Source organism: Coturnix japonica, chromosome 2 (assembly GCF_054131305.1).
Source record: "Coturnix japonica strain WE chromosome 2, WE-NBRP24, whole genome shotgun sequence".
In the NCBI taxonomy this organism is placed as follows: domain Eukaryota; kingdom Metazoa; phylum Chordata; class Aves; order Galliformes; family Phasianidae; genus Coturnix; species Coturnix japonica.
In genome coordinates this window covers 35,455,946-35,481,910 of record NC_140664.1, presented here as the reverse complement: position 1 = coordinate 35,481,910, position 25,965 = coordinate 35,455,946, and the positions used below count along the sequence as shown (strand labels likewise).

Sequence of the window (25,965 nt, the reverse complement as noted above, 5' to 3'; positions counted from 1 at the left end):
CATTCAGATTCACACAAGTGGTGCTAAATAAGAGCAGTAAGGAGTGTTTCTACATTTTGATACAGATCATCTGGATGGTTTGGCATGGAGCAGCAGGCTGGTTCTCTGTCAAAGACTGATACATTGAGTCAGAGCCTTAAACAACAAGGACATTTCTTCAAACTAGAATTACTTGCTGTTCACTGAAATATCTGATTCTGAAGGATGATTACTGTTCTTATAGCAGACCAGCCTTCCTTGCTGCACTGCCCATTGTGTTGGTACAGGCCCTGTGCAGATGAATGCATATGCTTCATTTAAGTAACAGAACAGCATCTGCTTGAATGATTTACCTGACCAAGAGCGGCATGCTCAGACTGCAGAATTGTTTCAGACACATAGAAATCTGTGCCCTCTTGAGTATCAGACTGCGTGGTGAGGAGGCACCCTTTAAACAGAAAGAAAAGCCAAACTCAACTAGATTTCTACCAGCCTTTTCAGATCATTAGGAAAAATGACATAAGGGTGTTAGGGATCGGAGAAGAAAGCACAGGCTGTTGCAAACAGGGCATTTTGGGGGCCACTTTGTCTTTTCAGTGTTTGAACAGGTTTGAAATGAACTGCAGAAAGGAAGCTGGCAGGGACTTTTGGTCTGCCCAGGAGGAAGAAGTGGTCTTTAGAAACAGCGGTGTCACAGGGAAACTGCCACCAATCCGAAACTCTTAATTAGTTGCTTTGAACAGCAATGTGTAAAGGGGAGATATAAAACTGGGTCTGTCCCAGTTTCTACCCATCTGAACTTCTGTTCTCCCTCTCCTAAAATGCTTTTAGAATTCACAGCAAAGTGTATTGTATCTTTGATTGTGATTACAGGGAAAGTGGCAGACAGCCTGGGGGTGGCCAGGGGAACAGGACCGGACTGCAGGAAGGAGTGCCTTCCTCTCTCAGCATCCAATGGGAGAAACATGCCTTCATGGGAAAAATCACATACCATCCCCACAAAGCTCAGAACAGATCCTCTGCGTCCATGACAGTATCTGTGGCACTAAAGAAGACCTGGGAACCAACATCAATTGTGAGGCTGGCCCTAAGCTGAAATCAAGCATGACATTTAGGCAGTAATTTCTGCTATCTGAAGTCACAGTTTGTGTAATCTAGGCATGTATGCTTATGTGGGTAGGTTTACATAGGGCTTCTCTGATTTAGATTAGTAGGAGATTTTTCAAGGAAGCCACAGGGTTTTCTTCTTGATTCCATAGGAATATCTACAAAATAGGGATGACCTGGCCTCTCCAAATCTGTCTTTGTTATCTGCCATTGCTAATTTCGTATGCTGGGGCAAACACCATCTAAAATGTTTCTATTTCTCCAACAAAATCATGGCTGCCCCTCTCCATCATTCTTATCAGATCTGCTCCCCTTCCTCAAATCATCATTTGAAGATCTTTTTCAGCATTGCGGAATCAGAGAATCCTTAGAGTTGGAAGGAACTTTTTAAGTTCATCCAGTTCAACTACACTGCCACAAACAGGGACGTGAACACACAGATCATGCTGGAGTAACACCAGTAGCTACTACCTCAAACTAGTATGAAATGAAGCAAATGCAGGATCTGCTCTTTGTGCCAGTATCTACCAGCCAAGAACATTCTAGTTTGTGTATAACTTCTTTTAACCTTGTACTCTTTTGCATTCTCTTATTGCCCTCTTTTTTTTTTTTTTTTTTTTTTTTTTCCCCTTCTTCATCAAAGGAATTAATATGTATTTTAGCCATCATGTCTTTTCACGTTCTCCCCTACATCTGGCTAGCAAATTTTCTCCCATTGGTCTTTTAAGAGGTCTACATTATTCTCCAAATCCCTCCAGATTTTCTAAGGCCCAAAATTCGATTACAAGGCAGTAGCTCAAGTCCCAGCATCTTCCTCAGGAATATTGTCAAGGCACAATATTAATGTGCAGCCACTTTGTGCAACCAGGCTTCTAAAGACACTTTGATACTACTGTGAGAAACCAAGCTGTTCAGGAGCATTGGTTCTAAATTAATCTATCAATCTTCCTTTCTGAATCAGCTCTGGAATATAATTACAAAGTACCTTCGTAGTTTTCCAGACCTTAAAGTTGCAGCTATGTCACTTTTCAGTTCTTCTATAATTTAACTATATTAAGTATTTATCAGTAGGAAGGAGTAGGAAGGATTCTGCATAACAATTTGCTTACTTATGACACCGGATATTGGGAATATTTCTGAAGGTTGTGGTTGGATATGAATCTCTTGAGTGATGTTGATACCCTTTCCCAATCACGAAGAGAGGAAAGTATTTTTTGTTCCCAGATCTAGTTTGGTTGCTTTCCATTGTGGGCAGAGAAAAAGACCCCTGATAGGAATAGCGCTTTGGCACATAACCTTATTAATCCTCAACTGGCGAGGTTCCCCATTCAAATAGTAGGTGCACAGTGACACCTTCTGGAAGTTTGATATATGAGTTACTTGAGCAGTTTCCATCGCCTGGAAACCCAGAGATTTTAAATGCGGAAGCCAATGTTTTATCAGATCTTTGGCACGCGTTTCCTAATGTCACTGGGACATACAGCAGCACAACATTGTCCTGATGGGAGAGTTTTCCTCCAAAGTCAACGCCAAAGTGTAGGGCTTTTAATGATTACAAATAATTCAAATGTTTATGCAAAGGACAAATAGAAAGAGTAGGGTAGAATTAGAAATGTATGTTAAGCTCATGATTAAAACAAGAAAAATAATATAAGCATTTCACTGCTATTTGTTCACGCCAAAGAGGGCCAGACAAAATTCACTCAGATCAGACATTGCTTTGTCTAACGCAGCAAATGAAATGAATGGCATAGTTTCTTAATGCAGTCTTACTCCAGCAGAAATTTCATTTTTGTTTATGTCATATTGCAGTTTCTAATTAGGTGCTCTTTGCCCAAGCCGACGGCTCCCTGAGTAGTCTGCCTGTCAATTTGCCAGCAACTCTGAGTCAACGAGGTTTTTCACCATGTGGGCTGTGACCCAGACCTCAGTACAAGGGCTCACACACCCTATGGTGCCTGCAAGCTTTAGTTGGATGGGAGCCACAACAGGAGCAGAGCCATCCTTGGACTAAATGATGCTGTAAAACACAGCACTCACTCCTATTACTGGAAAGCCACTCCTTATTTCTAATGTTCAATTCCGGCTCAATTCTCCTTAAGCTGCCTCATCCTTAGAAATAACAAAAATGTGATATGTAGGAGTGGGAAAGGAGCAGGGTTGTGAGTGGAGACAGCAGAGGCTGATTTCCAGACTTCCTGAGACTTCAGAGTAGGCGCTGACTGATAGAAATACTCAGAGATATACAGAACTCAATAGATCTGTGATTCACACCAGCTGTGGATTGACTCTTTAGTTTCCAAAGAGTGTCTCTGATGTGTCAGGAGAAATATTTTTCATCACTATCTAAAATAAAACAGTCACTAAGGATTCAGGTGTAAGCTGCATACAGAGCCACGTCTTCAAGTAATGAGGCTCAATTTTGGAAGAAGAGCATGAAAAAATAATCGTGATGTAGCAGAAAGAAATAGAGCCTGATAGTTTTGGCAGAACATACACTGAGCCTTGGCCAACCTTGTGACAGCACATCACTCCAGAAAACTACCATGTGGAAGCAAAGTTCTCAGCAGAGCCATCGATAGCAAACAATTCCAGCTGCACTGAGATCTAAGCAAGTGTAACAATCACAATAACTTTTCAAGCATAAGTTAATACGGCCACCTAACAATGCATCCACAAGTTTTAGCACAGCACCAGCAAAAGTCTAAGAGAAACTCTGTGCTTTGCATGCCTCCTACTGAACAGTTACACTTGAACAGGGTAAATAACCACAGGAGGAACTTCTTCCCGGTGTAAATTTCACAACACCAAATAAATTCAGCTGAAAAATGAATGCGTTTCCATTAATGTTTGTGAAAAAATCAAGCAGTAACACGCAGGCCCTGCATGTAGGGTAGGTTTTCTCTGTGGACTGCTCCATGCAGCTGTATAGCTTCTTTAATATCCTGTAAGACTCTGGTTTATTCTGCCTCCCATCAGCCTTGAACCTAAGTCTTCTTTTTGAAACCAACTAGTGATGGGTCCATTAAGGAAAGCTGCTTTCACCTTTAAGTAACTAATGTTGAAAGAAAACTAATAGCTAGAAGTTCAAGAAACTAATTTCCCAGAATATCATCTGCAACATGTTCACTGCAAAACTTCAAATACATCTTTTAAGATTATAAACATATATTCACATTTTGAGTTTTCATTAAGGAATAAAATAAATATTAGAATATCACTGATATTAATAAACAAACAAAAACAAACAAAACCTAAGAAGTTCAAGTAAAGTCATTTTACTTCTGAAAATATCTCCTCTCCCAAAAAAGCCTCTAAGTAATTTGTGGCAAAGGCACTTTCATGTCATTGAAAACAGGCAAACATGGCTCCTCACCTCTGTTTGAATTGCTCCCCAGTGCTCTATGAATCAACTCCACTCAACAGTCTAGAAAATCTCTACTTAACAATCTAAGTGAGCAGGGAACAGCAAAATAGATTGGTATATATAAAGCAAGCAGGCTACCTGTTCCTTTGCCTGAAAACATGCAAAAGCTCTCCTAGGACAAGGAGAGGGAGCTGAGGAGTGAGGCCCACAGTCTGTCCTAGAACTTTAAAGTAAAGCAAGCCAATAAATAAATGCTTTTGGCATTATGTCATTGAGTGGCATTAAGTCTGGTTGACAGAATGCTGCAATACAATGCTATTAAAATACGAATGCATATTCTATATTGCCTTTATCATAACACGATCTTAACGTTTTCAATGGTGACAAGCTTTTAAAAGTTAGTTCAGATTTGTGATAATTGCAGGCTGCTTCATTTCCACAATCGTTCATGAGAGTCTAATAAGGATGTATTTATTTATAATGCCTTATATAGTAATAGATAATATCAATATTGAAATTGAGATGTGATTTAATACTTACCTTGTGTGTTACAAAGACTTGCAACTATGTGGGATTAGTTTTCTTAAATACACAGTTCATGTGTAAACCGTCAGTTTTCCATGACCCAGAACTCACAAACAGGTTGACGAGGTGTTCACATTTTGCTTTCTCTCTGTCCTAGTGAAGTAGAATTAACCTGTAGTAGTGATGCAGCAGTGGGGACTGGATGTGCAGCCACAGCAGCACACAAGTAGTGCAGGTTTCTCTGATGTCAGAGGGAACTGTCTTCCCATAAGTGCATGAAAAACACATGCTAAAACTCATTTAGGCAAAGAAAGGGAATGAATCTTTGTATCTCAACTTCTGAAGTTCCTCATCTTTATAAACCTCCTTTCAAAGAAGTTCAGGCTCTCCTTTATGCAGTCCTTCCTTACGCAGCCAAACATCAGCCTGCAGTCATTAGTCAAGAAGAAAGGAGAGGAAGATGCCTGTTTGTACTGACACTATTCAGCATTACTATTCATGTTGAAGAAACCGACCATCTTTAATTAGGTGCTAGTTGGTCATGACCCCACTCCACCTCCCCCCTCAAGAGTAACAGAGCAAGCCCATACCTCCCATAGGGTTACACTGTGCCCTTGTTGACATGGCTCTGGTCTAGAGGGGGCTTAAGGGACTCACACCAGCTTACTGCCCTCAGCCCATCCCTGCAGAACGGCTGAGAGCTGGAGGCAGAGGCCACTGATGTTAGCAGGTGTCTTGCTGTTGATCTCAGGACAGAGGAAGAGCTGGAACCCTCACCAAGTCTTTCTTTTTCTCTGCCAAGGAGTGAGGCAGGGCCATGTAGTACTAATCGTTAATCCATACGTCCTGACCAAGCCATGACAACTGTAATTCAATACAGAAATGTATTAAACATCCCAGTCACGTGCTTTGTGCCACAACAAAAAGAGCAGTGATTTCCAGAAGAGCTTCTCACCATCACACAGTAGAAACGCTCTTTCTATTGTCTCCTCTCTCCTGGGAACATTGTCCAGCTTCCTAGCTTACCCCTCTGAGCAGACCTAAGGGAGCTCCCTGTGCTGCCAAGCAACAGCAGACTCCGTGTGTGCCAGAATGGCAGCTTCCCTGCAGCCTCAACTCAGGCAAGCCTCTTCTCCTCACACCAACAGTGTTGCGACAGTGGTGTAGGCCCTGGGGGAGAGCACACCGCCGCAGAGAAGGCTGTCTTCACACTAGGCAGGCCTCACTTCTTCTCATTCTCTTTGATGCCAAGGCAATGGCTGTGGGCCAGAAAAGGGGAAGGTAGAACGGCTGTAAATAAAACGAGCCCAGAATTGAAAGAGACAGAAATTGCAGCTAAAGAAAAGGGAGGCAGAATCTGAATGGCGTGAGTAATTTCTGCATCTTCCGATTCTGGGCTCGTACTGTAGCAGGGTGGCTTCCTCCCCTCCGGGACCATGCAATTCTGTTGGGAAAGGGGAAGATTGTATTGATTTACTGCTGGGAAACAGGAGCGGCTTTGCGGAGCAGTCAGGACAGTCCCGAGATGGAGCCGGGTGGGTTCAGCACCCTGGACAGTGTCTCTCCGCGGTGACTCCTGCCTCGGTGCTTCGGTTCTGCTTATTTTATTGCTCGATTTCCCTGTTAGGAGGGTCACAGAATCATAGAACGTCCTGAGCTGGAAGGGACCCCCAAGGCTGTTTATTTTATCATGTCTTTTCTCTCTCTTTCTCTCTCTCTCTCCCCGTCCCGCTCCCACCCCGCAACCCCACAGCCCCCGCGGGCCGCCGGGCCCCTTTCCCCGCTCTCAGCGCTGCTCTCCAGCCCCTTCCTCCGCCCGCAGCTCTCCTCCCACCGGCCCCGCCCGCGCTTCGTCTGTGCGCCCCGTCGGGACGCCCCGGGGCTCCGCCTCGGCCCCTTGGTTCTGACGGCTCTGCCGGCCCCCGGCGGCACGGCTCCCCGCTGCCCGCTCGCCGCCCTCCTGCGTGGCCGCTGGGCTCTGCCTCCCCCGGCATCCCCCCTCCTCGCCCCACCGTCGCCACCGCCCCGCCGCCGCCCCTCCCCGGAGCGCCGGAGATGCCCGGCGTGCCACGGAGCCGCGCCGCCGCAGCCCCGCGCTGCCTTCCAGCCTCCCGGCGCCGTGAGTACCGCTCGGGGCCGCCTCCGCCCCATCCTCTTCCTCCTCCTCCTCCTTCTCCTCCTCCTCCCGCAGCGGGAAAGCCGCCGTCCGCCCACGTCCCCCAGCCGGCTCCGGGCTCCGCAGCACCGCGGGCGGGGAAGGTGCCGTCCCGACGGCGCGGCCTCGGGGCAGCTCTCACAGCTCTCGGGGTGAGGGGGCGGCCCCTGCCCGGCTGCCCCCGGTAGCTCCGTGTACCGGCGGTGCGGCGCCGTAAGCGACGGGCGGAGGGGGCGGGCGGGAGGATGCATCCCTGCAGGTACTTAACGTGCGGGCGTGCTCCGTTCCCGCTTTGTACAAACGCGGCTCTCATTTAAGGCATCACTGAAAACCTCAGCGGCTGTGCGAGCCCCGCGGCTGCATCGCCTCCCCCTCCGGCCCTTCCCACCCACCTCCCCCGAGCACACGCACACGCGCACCCGCTCCCCCCGGTCCATCTCCCCTCCGAGCGCCCACTGCCCGCCTCACTCCGCTCCCCCGGCCTCAAACAGCGGCTCCGGTCGGTGAGGGGCGCATGCGCAGGGCCGGGGAGCCGCCGTCCCCGGGCGGAGATCGCGGATCTGCCGGGCCGGGAACGGGAGTGGGAGTGGGAGCGGGCACGGCCGCCCCACGGGGCCCCGCCGCCGCCGACACCGTAAGTAGCGCTCGGTCCCGCGGCGGGACGGGACGGGACAGGGCGGGGGCTGCCTCGCCCCGTAGCCTGCGGTCCTCACGCCGGTATCGCGGGGCTCCCCTCGTCACGAGTGGTAGCATCACCCCCCGCCGCCCCTCCGCGGGTTCCGACCTCCGCCGTCATTGGCACCGCCGTCGGGAGGAGGCTGCAGGTGGTGAGAGTGAGTGAGGCACGGCCGCAAAGACTGAATGAGATTATCCCGCTACACGCCGATGGGAATTGCAGTAATTTACTAGCGACGCAATGTGCTCGGAGCGACCGCTCCGTCATTTCATTTTTGGCTCTTGAAAAATACGCGATCCGAACGTTCCTCGCCGTGCCGCTATTGCCCCGTGCGGGTTCCGAACACTCGGGTTTCTCCGTGCGGGGCAGCGGGGCCACAGCGCCGCCCCCAGCTCGGAACAACGATGGTTGTGTCGGAGTCAACCGCGTGCTGTAGCGGGGCGGGCGGGGTTGCTGTAGGACCAGAGCATCCCACCTTCCCCCCATCCATCCCTGCCCTCGCTCTGGCTCTCACATCGCGGGAGCACCACCGCTGAGGTGCTCTCCATGCCCCGGGGCGGAGCTGGGAGCCCGTTCCCGACTGTTCGGGATTTCCCCCGGTGCCTGGGGTCCCTCCCCGTGTCCCCGCTTCCGAAAGTCCGTCCCTCCGAACGGCCGCCACTTGTTGTCCCGAGCGGGCAGCGAGAAGCGCCGCGAGGATCCTTTGCGTTCTGCCCACGGAGCCTCCGCGTGATGCAAAGGAGTCCACAGAGCGGCCGGGCTGAGGCGGCGGTTCGGGATGCCAAGTCCGGTTCCGTAGCTCGACCCGAAGCGAATCGCGACGGTGGGCAGCGATAGGAGCCGCGCTGCGTCAGTCGCATCCCAACCCCCCCCCCCCCCGGTGACTCACCCCGCGCAGCCCTCAGCGCACCGCAACCGCTCCGACGGGAGCCGCGTGAGTCACAACCCGCGCCCGGCACCGCGTTGGATGAGTCAGCGGCCGCTCCGACTGCGCGGACCCGGCGCAGCGCCGTGAGTCACCGCGGGACGGCAGCGTCGGCTCCCCGTTATCGCTGCGCGGCCGGGGCTGGATGAGCTGAATTCCAGCTCGAGATGATGCGCTTTGTGGAGGGGTTCAGTATTGGGCAAACATCACTTGTACTCACTTTTGTACCGCTTGAATGCCGTGGTATCCGTACACGTGGCTGAGCGGTGGTAGGGTGTTTTTGTTGCTTTTGCTGTGTAAAAGATGCAAGGTTCTCTCATCTTTCCCAGTTTACAGCAGAGATAGTGATGGAGAGTGACTCCACTAAGTGCATTTTAGAATGACTTCTTCAGTCGAGCCTTACAGGAGGATAGAGTCCAAATCAGAGCTATGGTAGAATCATATCTTGGTAGAGTGTCTTGGGTTCAAAGGGACCTCAGAGATCATCCAGTCCCAACCCTCTGCCGTGGGCAGGGCTGCCCCCCACCAGCTCATCTGGCAAGGGCCCCATCCAACCTGGCCTTGAACACCCCCAGGGATGGGGCACCACAGCTTCTCTGGGCAGCTGTGCCAGTGAAGGAGGAGCAGAGCACGTTTAAGCCCCTGGCAGAAGACCTGAGCTGAAATGATACGATGGAGGCAGTGGTACCTGTTATTTATGTGGGTGTGATGCATTTTCAGCTGTTTCTTTTGAAATGTAAAGCAATGCTTTGATCTGGAGAGATGAACCCAGCTCCTATAAAAATAAATATACCAGGTAAAGACACTCTGTTTCTGAACCCAAAAGCATCCCGTAATTGTTACTTACACTCAGGGAAGGGCCCTGCTGTCCACTGTCATCTGCTGAGGCCTCCAGCAGGCCCAGGTGCAGCTATGGCACACAAAGCTGCGTTATGTGGTGTGGCCGCTGGCATCCCCTCACCTACAGCCATCCCTCGTTCCTACATTCTCCACTATTGCCATCATCCCGTTTCTGCTGCAAGATGCCAAATCTCTGCTGACACACAATCTCCAAAGAGCCCTTACTAGGCACTCACATGGCAGGTAACACAATAACTGTGCCTAAAGCATGTGCGTGTGTGGGGATGTGTTCATTAACATGCATTTAATTCTTCTATATTTAAAACAGCGCACTGCTTAGCACGGGAAGCCTGTGTCACTTTCCTCAATGAAGAGGAAGAAACATGACTATCAAACTTGCTATTCATATTTCAGTTGACAACACACTGCCATAGGCTGTAGTTCTCATGAAGAACTTCGTTCTGAATTAATAAAGATTGGTGGAATCATAGAATTACCAAGGTTGGAAAAGATCACCCAGTCCAACCATCCACCTACCACCATGATTTCCCCATTAAAGCATGTCCCTCAGTACAATGTTTCTTGAAGACCTCCAAGGACAGTGACCCAACCACCCCTCTGGGCAGCTCATTCCAGCACCTGGCCACTCTTTAAGAGAAGGAACTTTGCTTATTATCCAACCTTAGTCTCACCTGGCACAAACTGAGGCCATTCCCTCTTGTTCTATTGCTAGTAACATGGGAGAAGAGGCCAAACTCCATCACAACCTCCTTTCAGGTCAGCAATGAGGTCTGCCCTGAGCCTCCTCTTCTACAGACCAAACAATCCCAGCTCCTTCAGCTGTTCCCCATCAGACTTGTGCTCCAACCCCTCACCAGCTTGAGATTTACTGTGAGCCCAACCCCAGCTGCAAGCCCTGTGGGGCCTTAGTGAGCAACAATAGAATCCTTCTTGCACTTCTGACTGTCACTACTGGGGGAGGTCTGAAGAACGAGCAGCGATTGCCATGTGGATGTAACTTCACTCAGAGCTACTGAAGTTGAGTGCTCTGGAATTTGGCACCAACCAAGGTGTTTGATGACAAAGGACAGCACCACTGTGTTGGCTGCACATGGCTCCATTGCTCCTGTGTGCTCCCTCCAGGTTGTCAGGCTGTGGTCATGCAGATGGGCCCAAACACATGGTAGGCTGAGAAAATCTCAGTGTGCGTTAGCATAAAATGAAGATGGGAGTGTAAAAGCTTTCTGTGCTGTGCTTTGTTTTGTTTTCTGGGTATTCCTGTGACATTATTATATATATCTTTTAATATCTGACCTTCATAGTTTACATTTTAAGCATTTCTCCTTAGTGAAGGATGTTTTCTTGGTAGGTAGATCACCTTTCTGCTGAGAGATGAGCAAATAACGTAAATGTTACGTGTCAGTCAAATAGCTCTTGAGGTGCTTTTAACCAAGGAAAGGAGTTTTATTCCTTGATCTTCACACTCTGTCGTGTTTATAAGGTCACGCACAGAAATGCCTCCTCATCTGAATGGCAGAGAATTGTGCCAGGGTCTGAGGTGAGTACAACAGCCACGCTTTTAGGATGAGGGGTAACAGCCTCAGGTTGTGCCAGGGGATTTCAGGTTGGGTATTAGGAAATGTTTCTTCTCAGAAGGAGTGCTGAGGCATTGGCACAGGCTGCCCAGGGAGTGGTCCTGTTCAGTATCAATATTGATGATCTGGATGAGGGCACTGAGTGCACCACCAGTAAGTCTGCAGATGACACCAAGTTGGTGCTGGGTCCTGCACTTTGGCCACAGCAACCCCAAGCAAAACTACAGGCTTGGGGCAGAAGGGCTGCAAGACTGTGTAGAAGAAATAGACCTGGGTATGTCAGCTGAAGGCCAGCTAGCAGTGTGCCCATGCATCCCAGCTTGTATCAGAAATGGTGTTGCCAGCAGGAGCCAAGGAAGTTATCATCCATCTGTATTCAGTGATGGTCAGGCCACATCTCAAATACTGTGTTCAGTATTGATACCCTCAATACAAGAAATACGTGGAGGCCCTGGAGCGTGTCCAGAGAAGGGTGGAGAAGCTGGGAGGGGTCTGGAACACAAATCTTATGGGGAACAGCTGAGGGAGCTGGGATTGTTCAGCCTGGAGAAGAGGAGGCACAGGGGAGACCTTATTGCTCTCTATAACTTCCTGAAGGGAGGTTGTAGTGAGGTGGCGGTCAGCCTCTTCTCCCATGTAACTAGCAATAGGACAAGACGGAATGGCCTCATGTTGTGCCAGGGGAGATTCAGATCAGATAATAGGAAAAACTTCTTCTCTGAAAGAGTGGTCAGATGCTGGAATGGGCTGCTCAGGGAAGAGGTGAAAAAGACTGTCCTAGAGGAAGACTGTCCTAGAGGATATAGGTAGCTAAGAGATGCTCTATATGTAGCTAATGATCAGCCCTAGGGATGGATCAGGAATGTACTGCAGGAGTCCCATGGAGCACAAGGCAGTTGGATGCTGAACTCCACAGGAAAGCACAATCCACAGAGACTCATCCGGTCCAGCCAACAGCACAGCAAGGAGTTTTACACCAGAAACTCCTTATGTCACCTGAACATTAACTATTTGTCTTGTTCAGGAGATTTTATTCCCCATACAAAGAGCAACTCATGCAATGATAACTTATTTTTATTGTTATTTTAAATGGTATTTGAGGTCTCAGGCTCAGTGCAGATAGGTGCTGCTGAGTTCTTTCAGCTGAGACTGACTTAATGGTGACAAGAGTTTGAGAATTCCACGTCCCATCACAGTGAATTGATATTAACAAACTCAGATCCCACTGACTCACCAAGAGCCCACAGAGCAGTGCCTTTAAGTCCTTCCCTATTAGTATGAACTAGAAAATCTTTTTCCCCACTGTTTTCTTCTGAAATCCGTTTCAAACCATGCACATTTCTGCTGCATATGGTAGGGGACAGAGGAAACAGACCCCAATTCTCAAGATCAAGCAGTATCCAGTACAGAGGCTTCTCCTACAGTTTGTTCTTGCTTCATAGTACCTCCTAAGGGGCCTGGAAATGTGAGAAGATAAAGAAGGCTCACGGCACAGGGAGTTTACAGCAGCAGCAATTTCATTTTGGTATAAAGAGACTATCTTGAGGAAGATAAGCAATTTCTGATCATGTTATTTTTTCCCATCAGACCAGACTTTAAAGCACAGATCTCTCTTGTAGCACAACAACCTAGCGAGGGCATTTCAGGTGACAGGGAATTAAAAAAGCATGAGAGAGTAAGGAGCATCTGAGTTTGTTGTGGTGCTGAAGTACTGGATATAACACATCTCTCTCAAGCTATGTTGATGAATGTCCCTCTGAGCTCTCTTCATGGACCTTTTTCCATATACCTTGAAGAAGTGATACAGCCTTGCCCAAAAAGCAAATCTCAGAGCGACTGCCCAAGGGACTTTCAAAATCAACAGGCCAGTAATCTGGACTTGTACCTCCATATTGACTGGAAAGCAGGCTCCTATCTGATGTAGGTGATCTGGAGGCATCAGCTGTAGGAGGATGGCTCTATACCTTATTTTCATCAGCAATGTACCCTCTTGTTCTACAGCCAAGTAACAGCTCCAAGGAACCCCTTACCCTTGGACACACTTACACACATTTCAGCTCTCACAGCTCCTCAAGCTCCAAAATCTTCCTGCTGATTGCTACAGCTAATGCTTTCCCTGCCCAGCTGTGTACATTCACTTCTCCACAAGGTCACATTTCTGGTTTAAGAAAACAGAGATCATTCTTTCCGTTTAAAACAAGACAGCAAAGCAAATCATTAATCAGGCTGTAAGCCACCTCTTCTACTATGCATGAAAAGCAGCGGCTGGAGGTGAGCAGTGCACCTGTGCCACTGCCTGTGTGTCTGCAAAGTGTGTTCTCATCTGGGACTTGGGAGGAAGCACAGTTAGCTAAATACGTGTGTATCAACATCCGTACTTCCCTTTATCAACTTTATGAGTGAGCTACTGGCTCACGATGCCATTGATAATTGCCATTTTTCAGTATTAAAACAACCTGATTGCCTGCACTGTTGGTCTGGAAAATAAGGAAAGCCCTCTCGTGGCATTAGCAGTCACGCTTTTGTTTTGATTACAGGTGTTTTAAGCCCCTCATCCTAATCCTGTGGAATTATAAGCCTGCAAAGATAACATGTCGCTAATACTACGTACTATAGCTGTAGGATCCACAGGGCGGTAAGCAGAGCCTAGTAACTTACAGTGGGTTCAGGCCTCATGTTTGGCACTTAAATTGTGATTGTACTGAGACCATGTAATGTTGCAAGCATTAATTTCTACCTGTATGTCACAATTCTGCTTAGAGGATGGAACCACAAAGACATAGACTCTGTTTCTTCTGCATTATCATGTATTAATAACTCTTATGTGGCCAACAGGAGTTGGCCCCAGTGGAACAGTATAGGTAACAACGTGACTGTGATTTGGTTTAGAGCCAGAGGTTGGGAGAGTGATGCTGGACGGGTCGTTGACTCATTGCTTGTTTGGTGAACCCGCACCAGCAGATGTCTTGTCAATAATAATTCTCTTGTCAGTAATAACTGTTTACTGTCCAAGGAAGCCTGACATACTGTTAGATATATTATCAATCCCTCAGCGCGTTACAGCTTATTACATTCTAATTGCAACGCAAAGACACATGATTTTAAAACAGGAGAGGGAGTTCGAAGGGAAGTTAATACTGAGACTTTTATTCTATTACTGTGAAATCTGAATTTCCAGATGTGCTCGGCATTTCACATTCATGCTTCCACACTTTGAAATGAGCGATGCTGTGGGTTTTTTGGAAGTTGTGTTCTTTTTCTGATTTTCTATTTCGGGGCATTTAGGTATTGCTGCTGAGATTAAGGTCTCCAGACTTCCACATGGGTTATCATTTCTATCTGCACTGTTCTCGTGCTTTATTCCTCCTGCAAAACAGGTGCATCTTCTGCTCAGCATGTCATATGTATTTCCTTTGGGAGAGTGGGTGGTTCTCACACAAACACAAAAAAAAAAGCGAAATAAAAATGCTTAATCTCTATAAAAGAAAAACAAATTCAGCAGAAAAGAATAAAAGAAATTCAGCACAGTGGAGTGCTGTGCTCTGCTAAAATAATGCACTTCTTTCTGACACTCCTGAAGTCTGCAACAATATCTTTGCGTTCCTCCCCCACCTCACAACAGCGTTTCCTAAACCTGACTGAACATTTTAACAAGGCAACTTCTAACCACCTGCTGTTTGGCTCTCGAATTATATTTCAAATATGGTATTAAATTATCAACACAAAACTAACCTCAAATCTGTAACCACTAATTTTAGTTTCTCTACAATCATCATGGCCTTGAGAGAAGAAAGTTTCATAGAATCATAGAATAGCCTGGGTTGAAAAGGACCACAATGATCGTCTGGTTTCAACTCCCCTGCTATGTGCAGGGTCACCAACCACCAGACCAGGCTGCCCAGAGCCACATCCAGCCTGGCCTTGAATGCCTCCAGGGATGGGGCATCCACAGCCTCCTTGGGCAACCTGTTCCAGTGTGTCACCACCCTCTGTGTGAAAAACTTCCTCCTAATACCTAACCTAAGCCTCTCCTGTCTCAGTTTAAGACCATTCCCCCTTGTCCTATCAAGATCCACCCTTGTAAACAGCCATTCCCGCTCCTGTTTATATGCTCCCTTCAAGAACTGGAAGGCCACAGTGATGTCCCCCCAGAGCCTTCTCTTCTCCAAGCTAAACAAGCCCAATTCCCTCAACCTTTCTTCATGTGAGAGGTGCTCCAGCCCTCTGATCATCTTAGTGGCCCTGCTCTGGACCCGCTCCAAGAGCTCCACATCTTTCTTCTGCTAGGGGCCCCATGCCTGGATGCAGTACTGCAGATGGGGCCTCACAAGAGCTGAGTAGAGGGGGACAATCACCTCCTTCTCACTGCTGGTCACCCCACTTTTAATGCAGCCCAGAACACAGTTGGCCTTCTGGGCTGCAAGCGCACACTGCTGGCTCATGTGAGCTTCTCGTCCACCAGGACCTCCAAGTCCTTCCCTGCAGGGCTGCTCTCAAGAGGTTCTTCGCCCATTCTGTATAAACACCAGGGATTGCCCTGGCCCAAGTGTAACACCTTGTACTTGGCCTTGTTGAACCTCATTATGTTTACATGGGCCCACTTCTCCAGCCTGTCCAAGTTCCTCTGGAAGGTTTATTGACCTGAAAAAAAAACAACACAAACGCAATCCAACCGAAGCCCCAGAGCACTGACACAAGCTGCACAGAGAGGCTGCGAGCCTCCTTCTCTGGTGGCGTTCAAAGACAGGTTTGGATGCTTTCCTGTGCAACCTGTAGTAGGGAACCTGCTTCAGCAGGAGGTTGGGCTAAATGGTCACAAAAGGTCCCTGCAACTCTGTGAAGCTACACTCACTTTTCTACAAGCTGGTAATTAATCTACAAACACATCAGGCTCTGAGACATGGCACAACCTTCTGTGTAAGAGAGCACATACTGAGTGCTGGAGAGCAAGGCTAAAGTGTGAAAGTGTGAGCTTCAGCCTTGCTCTGCAGCACTCACTGATATCTTTCTTTACAATTGGCAGAACTCGGGCTCCACCAAGAATAGTCTCATAGTTTGTTTGCAGGTTGAAGCTGCGGCTTTCGGTAGCTTTCAGTAAGACTTTTATGACAAAACTAACACGATAAAACCCAGATGTGCCTTACTTTCCCCTTGTCCTGCTCTCTTGCAGCCCATGGGATCGGAGCGGACGGAGATGCGCAAGCGGCAGATGGCAGCGACTCAGGAGACCCCGGGCACGGCGCAGGCTCAGCACAACATGGGAAACCGCGGGCCCAACGCCTGCTGCTTCTGCTGGTGCTGCTGCTGCAGCTGCTCATGGTACGGCCCTTACCCAGCACAGAAGTGGAGGGAGGTAACAGCCAGCATGTGGGACAGCAGAAGGCAAAAAAACTGCCTGCAGTATTCATCAAGGCTGCAACTAGGAGATACATGTGCACTGCTTTCTGCTGAAGTGCATTTTTTGCCACAGAAATAACATATACATACATACTGTGTAACAGTTCTAGATGGAGGACTGGGCCTTAGAAGGAGCATAGATTGCTACAGGGAATTAAGAGCAGGTGTAAAGATGCATAGGTCAGAAAGATAATAGCCAAGTGTCTGGCACTGCTTTTTTGCTGAGAAAGGCAAGCAGATCTATAGTCATTAATTAGCGGTGTCAGCTCACAGCACCTGCAATTCATGTGAAGCAAACCCTTGGGATCAGAGAGGTGTTCAGTGCTCACCTTAAGTAAACAGTGGAGCAGAACATATTTTCAAATAACTCCTATTACAAGCTGTTGAAGAGGAAAATTTATCAGGGAAGAAATCAAGAGAGGAAAAGAAATCACTGGATTCCTTAAAGATTTGCCACCTTCACTCTCACATCAGCTCATTTATTTCATTTAAAATACAAGCAAAGCTTGCCATACTCTGAAGTCCTGTTCCTGTTTGCATTACTAATTAATTAGTAGCATTAATTTGACCAGAATTTGCACTGAAATAAAGAAAAAAGTTCTAAGCCATAAGAGTTAAACCAAACCGCTGACAGCATGCTGAGTGTTCCTTGTAAGCGCAGTATCCACCAGACGAACACTTCAGAGCAAGCAAACCTGGGACTGAGGTGAAGGAAAGAAGTCATAAAACAATCTGAGTGACCAGACAAGGAATCTGTTCCACCATTACTTCTTCCCCACAGCAGCTGGTAGCAAACACTTTGGAGAAGAACATGTTAGGGAATGGAAGGCTCATCGTTCCTTTGCTATTAGTATGCAGCTTGCCAGAGCCTATAGACACCCAATCTTGCCCACCCTGATAGAAACAGAAAATATTTGGTAAAGACAAAAGGCTTCTTTTCTTGCAGGATGCCAAGGACTCTGGCTCTTTCCTACAAAGCAATGCAGTAGGTGCTCAGAGGAAAACTATGGTGATGCGGAGACAGAAATACAGAGCTGGTCAGGATCAGAGTTTGCTTCTTTGCAGAACAGTTCCTATACTCAACCATCACCATACAAACATCAGTGTGATCTGAGCAGTTGTCCAGTGCAATCTCACGTAGGTCATCTGGAACCTGCATTATAACACTTACAAATATACTTGCACATAAGGAAAGGAACCCCACACGTTTACCTATGAAGTCCGAGTATATAAAACTTGCATTTTTGTCTTTGAAATTATTGATAAACATTTTATTTTTAACATTTTACCTGATATTCCTGAGGATGCTGATTATCTGTGCGCTTCACTTGTCAAACAATTCAAAGAAAGCAATTTACTCAATAGATGGAATTAAATTACCCAAACTTCACAATGCTGAAAACTCTTAACTTGCACTTCAGAATAAAATCAGAAACCAATAGAGGCTCCAAAACAGAGTTGCTCGTTTTAGCTTTAAAATAATCTCTGATTTCTTTGATAACAATTGTTTTCTAGTAGCAAGAAATGCAAAACAAACCATAATTAAGCTATTTTTATTCCCTGTTCATAAAGCCTTTCCTTTAAATAGCTCAAGCACTTTGAACAGAAAAATTATGAATAGGAATAAAAATAACAGTCTGCATGAGTCACGCAGCTGATCTGCAGAACAGCCAATATCCAGCATACACTTAATAGTAGATTTAGAACGAAGAAACGGTGAAACAAGTCTCTCAGCCAGATTCCCACAGACCATGTTTACTTTGCAGCTAAAACTGAAGCCTCGAGCACGTGATCCTTTGGAAACCTGAGAATATGCATTTTGACTCTTAGCTCTGTTAACCCATATGTTTCTAGGAAATGAGGTAACCTGCAAGGGCATCTTGTGAGGCACCACACGACCTCTGAAGGAAACTTATTTCTTTGGGGCTTATTTGTCTTCTTCCCCTTTCTGTTGGATAGGTTTGTTCCCCTCAATCTAAAAACAGCTCTGACAAGCACATCAATTCTTGTGTGAGGAATGCATACCACTTCTCTTATTAAAAAAGGCCAAAACCACTGGTAAAAAGCATATTAAAAGACTGAATCCTGTAGACACAAAAATTATATAGAAAAGCACTAACAGGCTTTAACTATTTATTTTCTCAAGTAGTTCATTGGTTCCAATGTATGGTTAGGATGTTGCTGAGAAAAGATGTGCTTGCAACAGGAAACGTGCTTGCTCAAAAACCTCACAACAGGAAAGTTTCCTTACCTCTTCAATGCATGGCAAAGAGAAAAGCTTTTCTCTCCTCTGTTGCCAAACCTCCAGCCACTCTACTCAAGCCTTAAAATATTACCACTTTCCACCTCCCCCCATCAGGTCCCTGCAGATGATGGATCACCAGTGGAAAGAGCAAGAGAAGGAATAAGTCTTACCACTTATAGTAAGGCTTCAAATGAGACAAAGACAAGAGCTTAAGAAGCAAAAAAAGAAGAAGAATTGGTTGGTTTAACAAAAACCTTTGCTAGAGACAAATGAGATTCTTAGAGATTAAAGCAAACTTATGCTGAGGAAAAGAAAGATACAAATGAAGAAATGGAGTTTGGTATTTTCCTAAACTGTACCGCTTTATCTCAGCTGAAGCACAGTTTTCATATAAATTACTGGTTGTAAGTCACTGGGATGTTTTAAGTGACCTGAAATGATTGCATTAAGGGTAACTTGGGTAAAAACAGTACAGTGTAATAAACTTCAGTGGAGTACATACAGACTTCGTTGCAGATACAGGTTACTTTCTATCCAAGGACATACCTGATATTGTATAGTCCTGCTACGTGAAAGTTTGCTAAGCTTACATAACTGAAGAGCTACATCAGAGTATAACTATGGCTATTGTTACAATCATAGAATTCCTCGGGTTGGAAAAGACCTTAAAGATCATTGAGTCCAACCACAACTAAACCATACTACTGTAACTCTAACAACCTCTGCTAAATCATGTCCCTGAGCATCACATCCAGAAGGCTTCTAAACACATCCAGGGATGGTGACTCAACCACCTCCCTGGGGAGCCTATTCCAGTGCTTAACCACCCTTTCTGTAAAGAAGTTTTTCTTTATATCCAACCTAAACTTACCCTGGTGCAACTTAAAGCCATTTCCCCTCATCCTGTCACCTGTAATCAGTCAGTCCTTCCCTTCGTAAAACTGACCAAACTTTTGCTTGCTACCTTGCAGTCTTACTGTTAGAAACCAGGAAGAAGAGAGAGCAAGGAGAACATCCCATGAACTCCAAGCAGAGGGTATTCCGAACTGTGAGGAAAGGTATGGCTTTTATTGAGTGTTCTGTCTAACAAGGAACGAAACAAAAATTCAAATCTTACTAAATAATGAAAATGAATTATCTGGCATATGCAAATAAATGACAAATGGATAATAATAAAGCTGAATTTGCAAGTCATCCATCTCTTGCCCCTCAAAGAACCAAGAGTCTGATCTATAGCCTTTCATTGTATTTATATGCAGCGTGTAATCATGTTCCAGTTTTCAATGCTTTCAAATTAAAAAAAAAAAACAAGACATAGAAAATCACAGAATGGCCTGGGTTGGAATAGACCTCAAGTATCATCAGGCTCCAACTCCCTACCACAGGCAGGACTGCCAACCTCCACTCTTAATACTAGACCACGCTTCCCAGGGCCCCATCCAACCAGGCCTTGGACAGCTCCAGGGATGGGGCGTCCACAGCCTCTCTGGGCAGCCTGACTGTAAACAGTCTACCCTTTATCTGAAAAAAAAAGTTAAGGTTTTCCCCACTCACTTAATACATCACTGGAGCTAACTCTACTAGGAGAGTGGTTAGGCCCTGGAACAGGCTGCCCAGGGAGGTTGTGGATGCCCCGTCCTTGGAGGTGTTCAAGGCCAGGTTGGACGGGGCCCTGGGCAACCTGATCTAGTAAATGTGTATGTTTGGTGGCCCTGCCAGGCAGGGGGGTTGGAACTACATGATCCTTGAGGTCCCTTCCAACCCGGGTCATTCTGTGATTCTGTGAACTGGCAGAGCTTGGCCTTAGAAAAGGAATGAATACAAAGGGGAGCTCAGATTCTCAAGAATCAGGCATTTGCTCATAAGAGTTGCCCAAGCAGGTACGAGGAGCTGTGAAGCTGCAGTAAACAAGACGGTGTCTGTTGTGGTATTTGGATCGTTGCTTCTTTTTTACATATTTTCATTCATTTTGTAACACAGTGATTCAGTGAGGACTATTAGGAATAACAAAAAGCTCAGTTGTTGGGGTTTCTTTACTGCAATTACTCTGAGCAGTAAAGCACAATTTCTTCACCAACATACAGGCAATCATCTTATCAAAAACGCATCTATTTACTGCAGTTTGCACTTGGGCAGTTCCAGTGAGAAATAAAGAGGGTTGTGAACTTTGCATTTTTGTTCCATCATGATGGCAGATGCCTTCTACCAGATGAAAACAGTCTAAGTAACAATTGTTTGCTTCTCTCTTGTCCTCCTACCTCCACAGCCCTGCTCCTACTCTTGAAGAAGTGAATGCTTGGGCTCAGTCATTTGACAAGTTGATGCTTACGCCAGCTGGTCGAAATGCTTTTCGTGAATTTCTACGAACAGAATTCAGTGAAGAAAACATGCTTTTCTGGATGGCCTGTGAGGAACTGAAACAGGAATCCAACAAAAGTGTAATCGAAGAAAAAGCAAGATTGATTTATGAAGATTATATTTCTATCCTTTCTCCAAAGGAGGTATATTACTTTCCTCATTATTTTTTTTTTAATGCTGTTTTGCATGGTTGATGTGTATAAAGCTAGAAGAAAAGACCAACTCAGCACTGAGGTGAGATGATCAGAACTACTTTCGCTGTATGTAAGAAAATTCTTCCTACATTGCCTTGGAATGTTGATGTGAAGGCTTCAGTTTGAGGCACAGAATCAGAACATCCTGATTTTGGAGGGACCCATAAAGATCATGAAGTTCAACACAGATGAAGGTTTTATCCTTGCTCAACTTAAATTCTATTTGTTGGATGAACCAGTGGGGTTTTCTTTTGCAGTGCACGTAGATCAGGTCTCCAAAAGCACAGTAACGACAAATTAAGTGTTGTTTGCACAGCACAAACTGCCTCTGTATGGAATCATTCTATAGCTATGCCTGTGGTCCACATCAATTCACCGTGCTTTTTAAGATAGGGATTTGATTAAGCACCAGCTTACCAGGTTACAGTTTCTGTCTGTGTCATCCTGTTGACTCTAAATTCAGTCTCTTTAGCACAGCACTACTTCTCAAGGAAACCAGCTGTCACAAAACTTTACAGATCCTCTCTATTACAGAGCAGGAAGTTGGTCTGGAAATAATCTTCCAGTCCTTCAGGTTTTAGTGCCAATGGGGTTGCAGGAAGCTTTGTTCAAAGTAACGCTGCTTCCATGAGAAAGTTTCTCTGATGATGATAATCAACAGGTTTTTATTGCCAAATTCCACCACAGTCATTCTTGGTGTAAATATACACATATCTAATAGCCCTTATACTCTTGAAGGACAAGGACACCAACTGAAACTATTAAAATATATATTTTTAAGCCAACAGAACAAAAAGCAAACAAAGAAACCAGCTACTGTACACCATTATTACTTACGTAACTCTTTATTTTAACACACAGGTCAGCTTGGACTCCAGAGTAAGGGAAGTGATTAACCGAAATATGCTGGAACCCTCACAACATACCTTCGATGACGCACAGCTTCAAATCTATACCTTAATGCACAGAGACTCCTACCCACGGTTCATGAACTCAGCTATCTATAAGGACTTACTTCGGTCCTTATCTGAAAAATCCATTGAAGCGTAGGATTCCTTTTTTTCTTATATTGTATTTATTTTAAAACAAATGGGACTCTGGGCTATCCCTATCAGCAGGGGATTTAGTATTCATTTACCTGACAACAACTCAGGCAAGTTTTACTACCAACTGAATGCTTGGAACCCGCACAAGGCTCTGATATGGTCAGCTAACTACAGTTTCTGATCAAACGAAGTATTACTTTGCAGAAGAGAATGAGGAACATAAGCGTTTATGTTCAAAAGAAAAAAGCAGTATTTTTTACATTGCAGCATACAACTCGGACACAAGTCTCTTATAATGTATATCTGAAGTACTGAGCATGAGAACTAACTTTAAGTGGACTGTCACAGTTTTCTTGAAAGTCAAACCAGTTGCTCCATCGCACTATGACCAAAGTACAAACAGTTGTACCGTCACTCTCTGGGTTACATGAGACCAAGTTTCACCTCCTGTATGAATTGTGCTCAGCGCAGGTACACCCCACTTGTCTTATCTGGTGCGTACATGGTGTGTGATAATGGAAATCAGTACGGTGATCTCAAGTTTCTGAAAACTTATTGTTGAAATAATTAATGCTGCCTATAAAAACCTTTTGCTGAAAAAAAATTTGTTCTTTTACTACTGGAGTCTGCTGAGAGCATTTTTAAGTTCATGTTGTTCATGTTTATAACATTCAATTATTTACTTAGTAGGAAGAAGAGTCTGGGGATTGAAATTCTCAAATAAAGAACAATTCTCACATATTTTTATCTTCCCACTGTAGGTAGGTGTAAAAACCATTTCATTGTTTGTTCCTGAAAGAGTGGCACTATCAGCCATCTCAGTTGTGTACATACTAAGTTGACAGCTTGTAAGGCTTAGGTAACAAATACCCATTACTTACATTGACAAAAGATGGAAGCCAGAACTATTTTATTCCACGGCACTTTTTCAGACTGTCCAAAAGAAAAGCAATGGCTTTATCAACTAATAAACTTAAGTTCATTACACTTCACCCAAGGCATTACACTACCCCTAATTCTAGCACCATGAAAAGAATGAAAAAAGCGCTTTCAGAAAAAAAAAAGAAATGGGAATAGCAAAGCAGAATTTAGGATATTAATTTGCTCAGTGCACTAGGTAGGAGATGTGACATCCCCAACTGCATTCACATTATCAAACAAATAAGGAGCTTTTTCATTGCAGAAGACCTAATACAAGGTAAGTTTACAATAGCTGCGGACTAGTTTCTCCAATCTTCTTCCAAAATTGAAACACACCAACTTAAAAACAACATGAAGAACATATAACCAGCTAGAAAACTGGAAAGCAAAGTACTTTTCTCCTCTAGAACAACAATGGATGACCTGGACCACCGAGTCAAGAGGAATCCCTTCTATCTACTACTACTGCAGACACGGCGCTGCTTCATGTATGAATGCGGGTTCTCTCAACTGACTTTGGCATATCCCAAAGCACTACCAGTATAATCTTGGTTATATAAAGTATAGCATGATAGGCTACGAAGGAACAAACTGGACCTGTTGGTAAGGCAGTATTCAGGGGAGCTTGCAGTCAAACTGAGAATGCCATCGTTGCTGTTTTAATCAGACTGGGTAATGCTGCTCTAAAACTCTAAGCTGACAAAGTAAGTTTAACTAGGTCAGATTCTGCTTGCTGGAGAGATCAGACACACACATCAAAAAAAGTTCAAAGTGTGTCACTTCACTGAAATGGACTGTTTTGCTTCTTTTAAGTTATCTCCCTTCCCTGCAAAGATACCTCATTAAAAGCTGGAAGACAGCCGGAACGCTCATACTTTATAGTAGACAATGCATTCTATTATCCCGTGGAAAAGAAAGATATGCTGAAATTAAAGGGGAGACAAAACGATACCGGATTGGGCAGTTCTATGACAAACATGAGAGTACTAAAAAGAAAAAGTAGCTATTTCTAAACTTTTTCTCCACATCCAAATAATTAAAATACTCGAGGCAATTTTCATTTTATTTCTGCATTACAGTGTGCTGATATTTGCAGTGCTCATCTTTCTTGGAAAACCTTACACTTTAATGCTGTGTTTTAGGTTCAAGCTCACATTCAATACTGGTCCCTAGGTACCCCGAGAGCACCTCATACAAAATAAATCACTTCTCCCTTAAACAACATTATATTGAGGCTGTTCAATGCTGGATTGAATTGAAGAAAAAGAAAAAAGCAAAACTAAAAAAAAAAACAAACAAAAAAAAAAAAACAAAAAAAAAAACGAAACTCACACAGAAGACAAGTTTTTAACTGCACTTCATTATGATGTACTTGCTAATTATGCACAAATCTTTTCCATGGCAAACGTGAATTATATAAAAAAGTTACTATAAGCAGGATTTTATAAGAAAACAATGACACTGACACAAGATATTATTTATAATTCATAAATTAAAAAATTACCACCAAGCCAACTTATCCTAGCTTGAAAATAAGCACGGGTGGTTTGCCTTGGCCTTTATTTAACCACAGGATATCATTAAGCTATAACAAGTTTCTGGTCCTCTGGTATTTTCTTCAATGTCTGCACTTTACAAGCCAATAACTCTCACGGAACATGCATACTGTTAAAGACTGCTCTTTCCAAGAGCCTGCTAAGTAATATTAAAATTGTATGGCCTCCTTCAGCCAACACACTGTGCTGTACACTGACCTTTAAATTCCAAAGTAATTAGCAAAGTACAAATGGAGGCGAAAAAAGAAAACCATCTAAACATACACGGGCTGAAAGGTTCTACTATATAAATTACAATTGATCAGAGAAACACTATGCATGCCTCCTGATTAATAACAGCTGAAACAGAAAATGTGATCAGAGTCCACCTCGGTGCAATTTAATGTATGTGATCACAAGGGGAATCCAGAACTTTGGATTTTAAAGAATAGGCACTTCTTGACAATACCTGGGAAATGCAATGTGACTTCAAAGTGGTGTTCACAAAAGCCTAGGTCACTGAGCAGCTGTTTACATTCTGTTTAGTGGAAGTCAAAAAGACAGTCAGGACAGTATCATTTAAAAATCAAGTGTTCTCCTGTGAAAGTTAACAGGATTGTATGTGAGGAAACGGCTTTGAGTTAAAGATCCAGAAGCCTTCAGTATCTTCTGAGCAGCAGGGTCTCTCAAGAAACACAGCACTTAATCTCACTTCAGCTCTATGAGGAATATGGCTTCCTCTTTTTTGCTAATAGACTAATGTAAAAACTTCAGCTCATACTATATGACAACTACATTCTGGACTCTTCTTTATTGAAAAGATGTGCATGAAAAGCTCAGGGATGAGCACTTCTATTTTTGGATTTGGATAACCAAAATGAAGCATAACTAGAATTTAGGCACCTATGATTTGTCTTGAAGTCCATTTCTTGGACTTCACTATTCTGCTGTGACAGCTCTTTATTCTGAAGTCAGAGGAGTGAAAAGTTGAGGCTGCTACCACAGCCACAAGGCTGGAGCAGGTCCAAAGGGCAACAAGGTTTATGAAGGGCTTGGAGAATATGCCCTATGAGGAGAGACTGAAGGAACTGGGGTTGTTT

General features: G+C 45.0%; 1 protein-coding gene across 4 annotated transcripts in view; it reads left to right on the top strand.

Moving 5' to 3' along the window:
- The window catches only part of RGS20 (regulator of G protein signaling 20), a 31,361-nt gene extending 8,192 nt beyond the window's left edge, over nt 1-23,169 (top strand). The window contains exons 2-6 of one of the 4 annotated variants that reach the window (XM_015855602.3): nt 6,732-7,097; nt 16,340-16,488; nt 19,783-19,869; nt 21,078-21,312; nt 22,225-23,169. In XM_015855602.3, coding sequence (XP_015711088.2) covers nt 6,732-7,097; nt 16,340-16,488; nt 19,783-19,869; nt 21,078-21,312; nt 22,225-22,413 — 1,026 coding nt within the window. In that variant the 3' untranslated portion in view covers nt 22,414-23,169. Of the gene's footprint in view, nt 1-6,731; nt 7,098-7,160; nt 7,393-7,586; nt 7,768-16,339; nt 16,489-19,782; nt 19,870-21,077; nt 21,313-22,224 lie in introns of those variants that run through there. The other 3 variants (XM_032442728.2, XM_015855601.3, XM_085539564.1) reach the window with 3 other exon arrangements.
- The last annotated feature ends 2,796 nt before the right edge of the window (nt 23,170-25,965 follow it).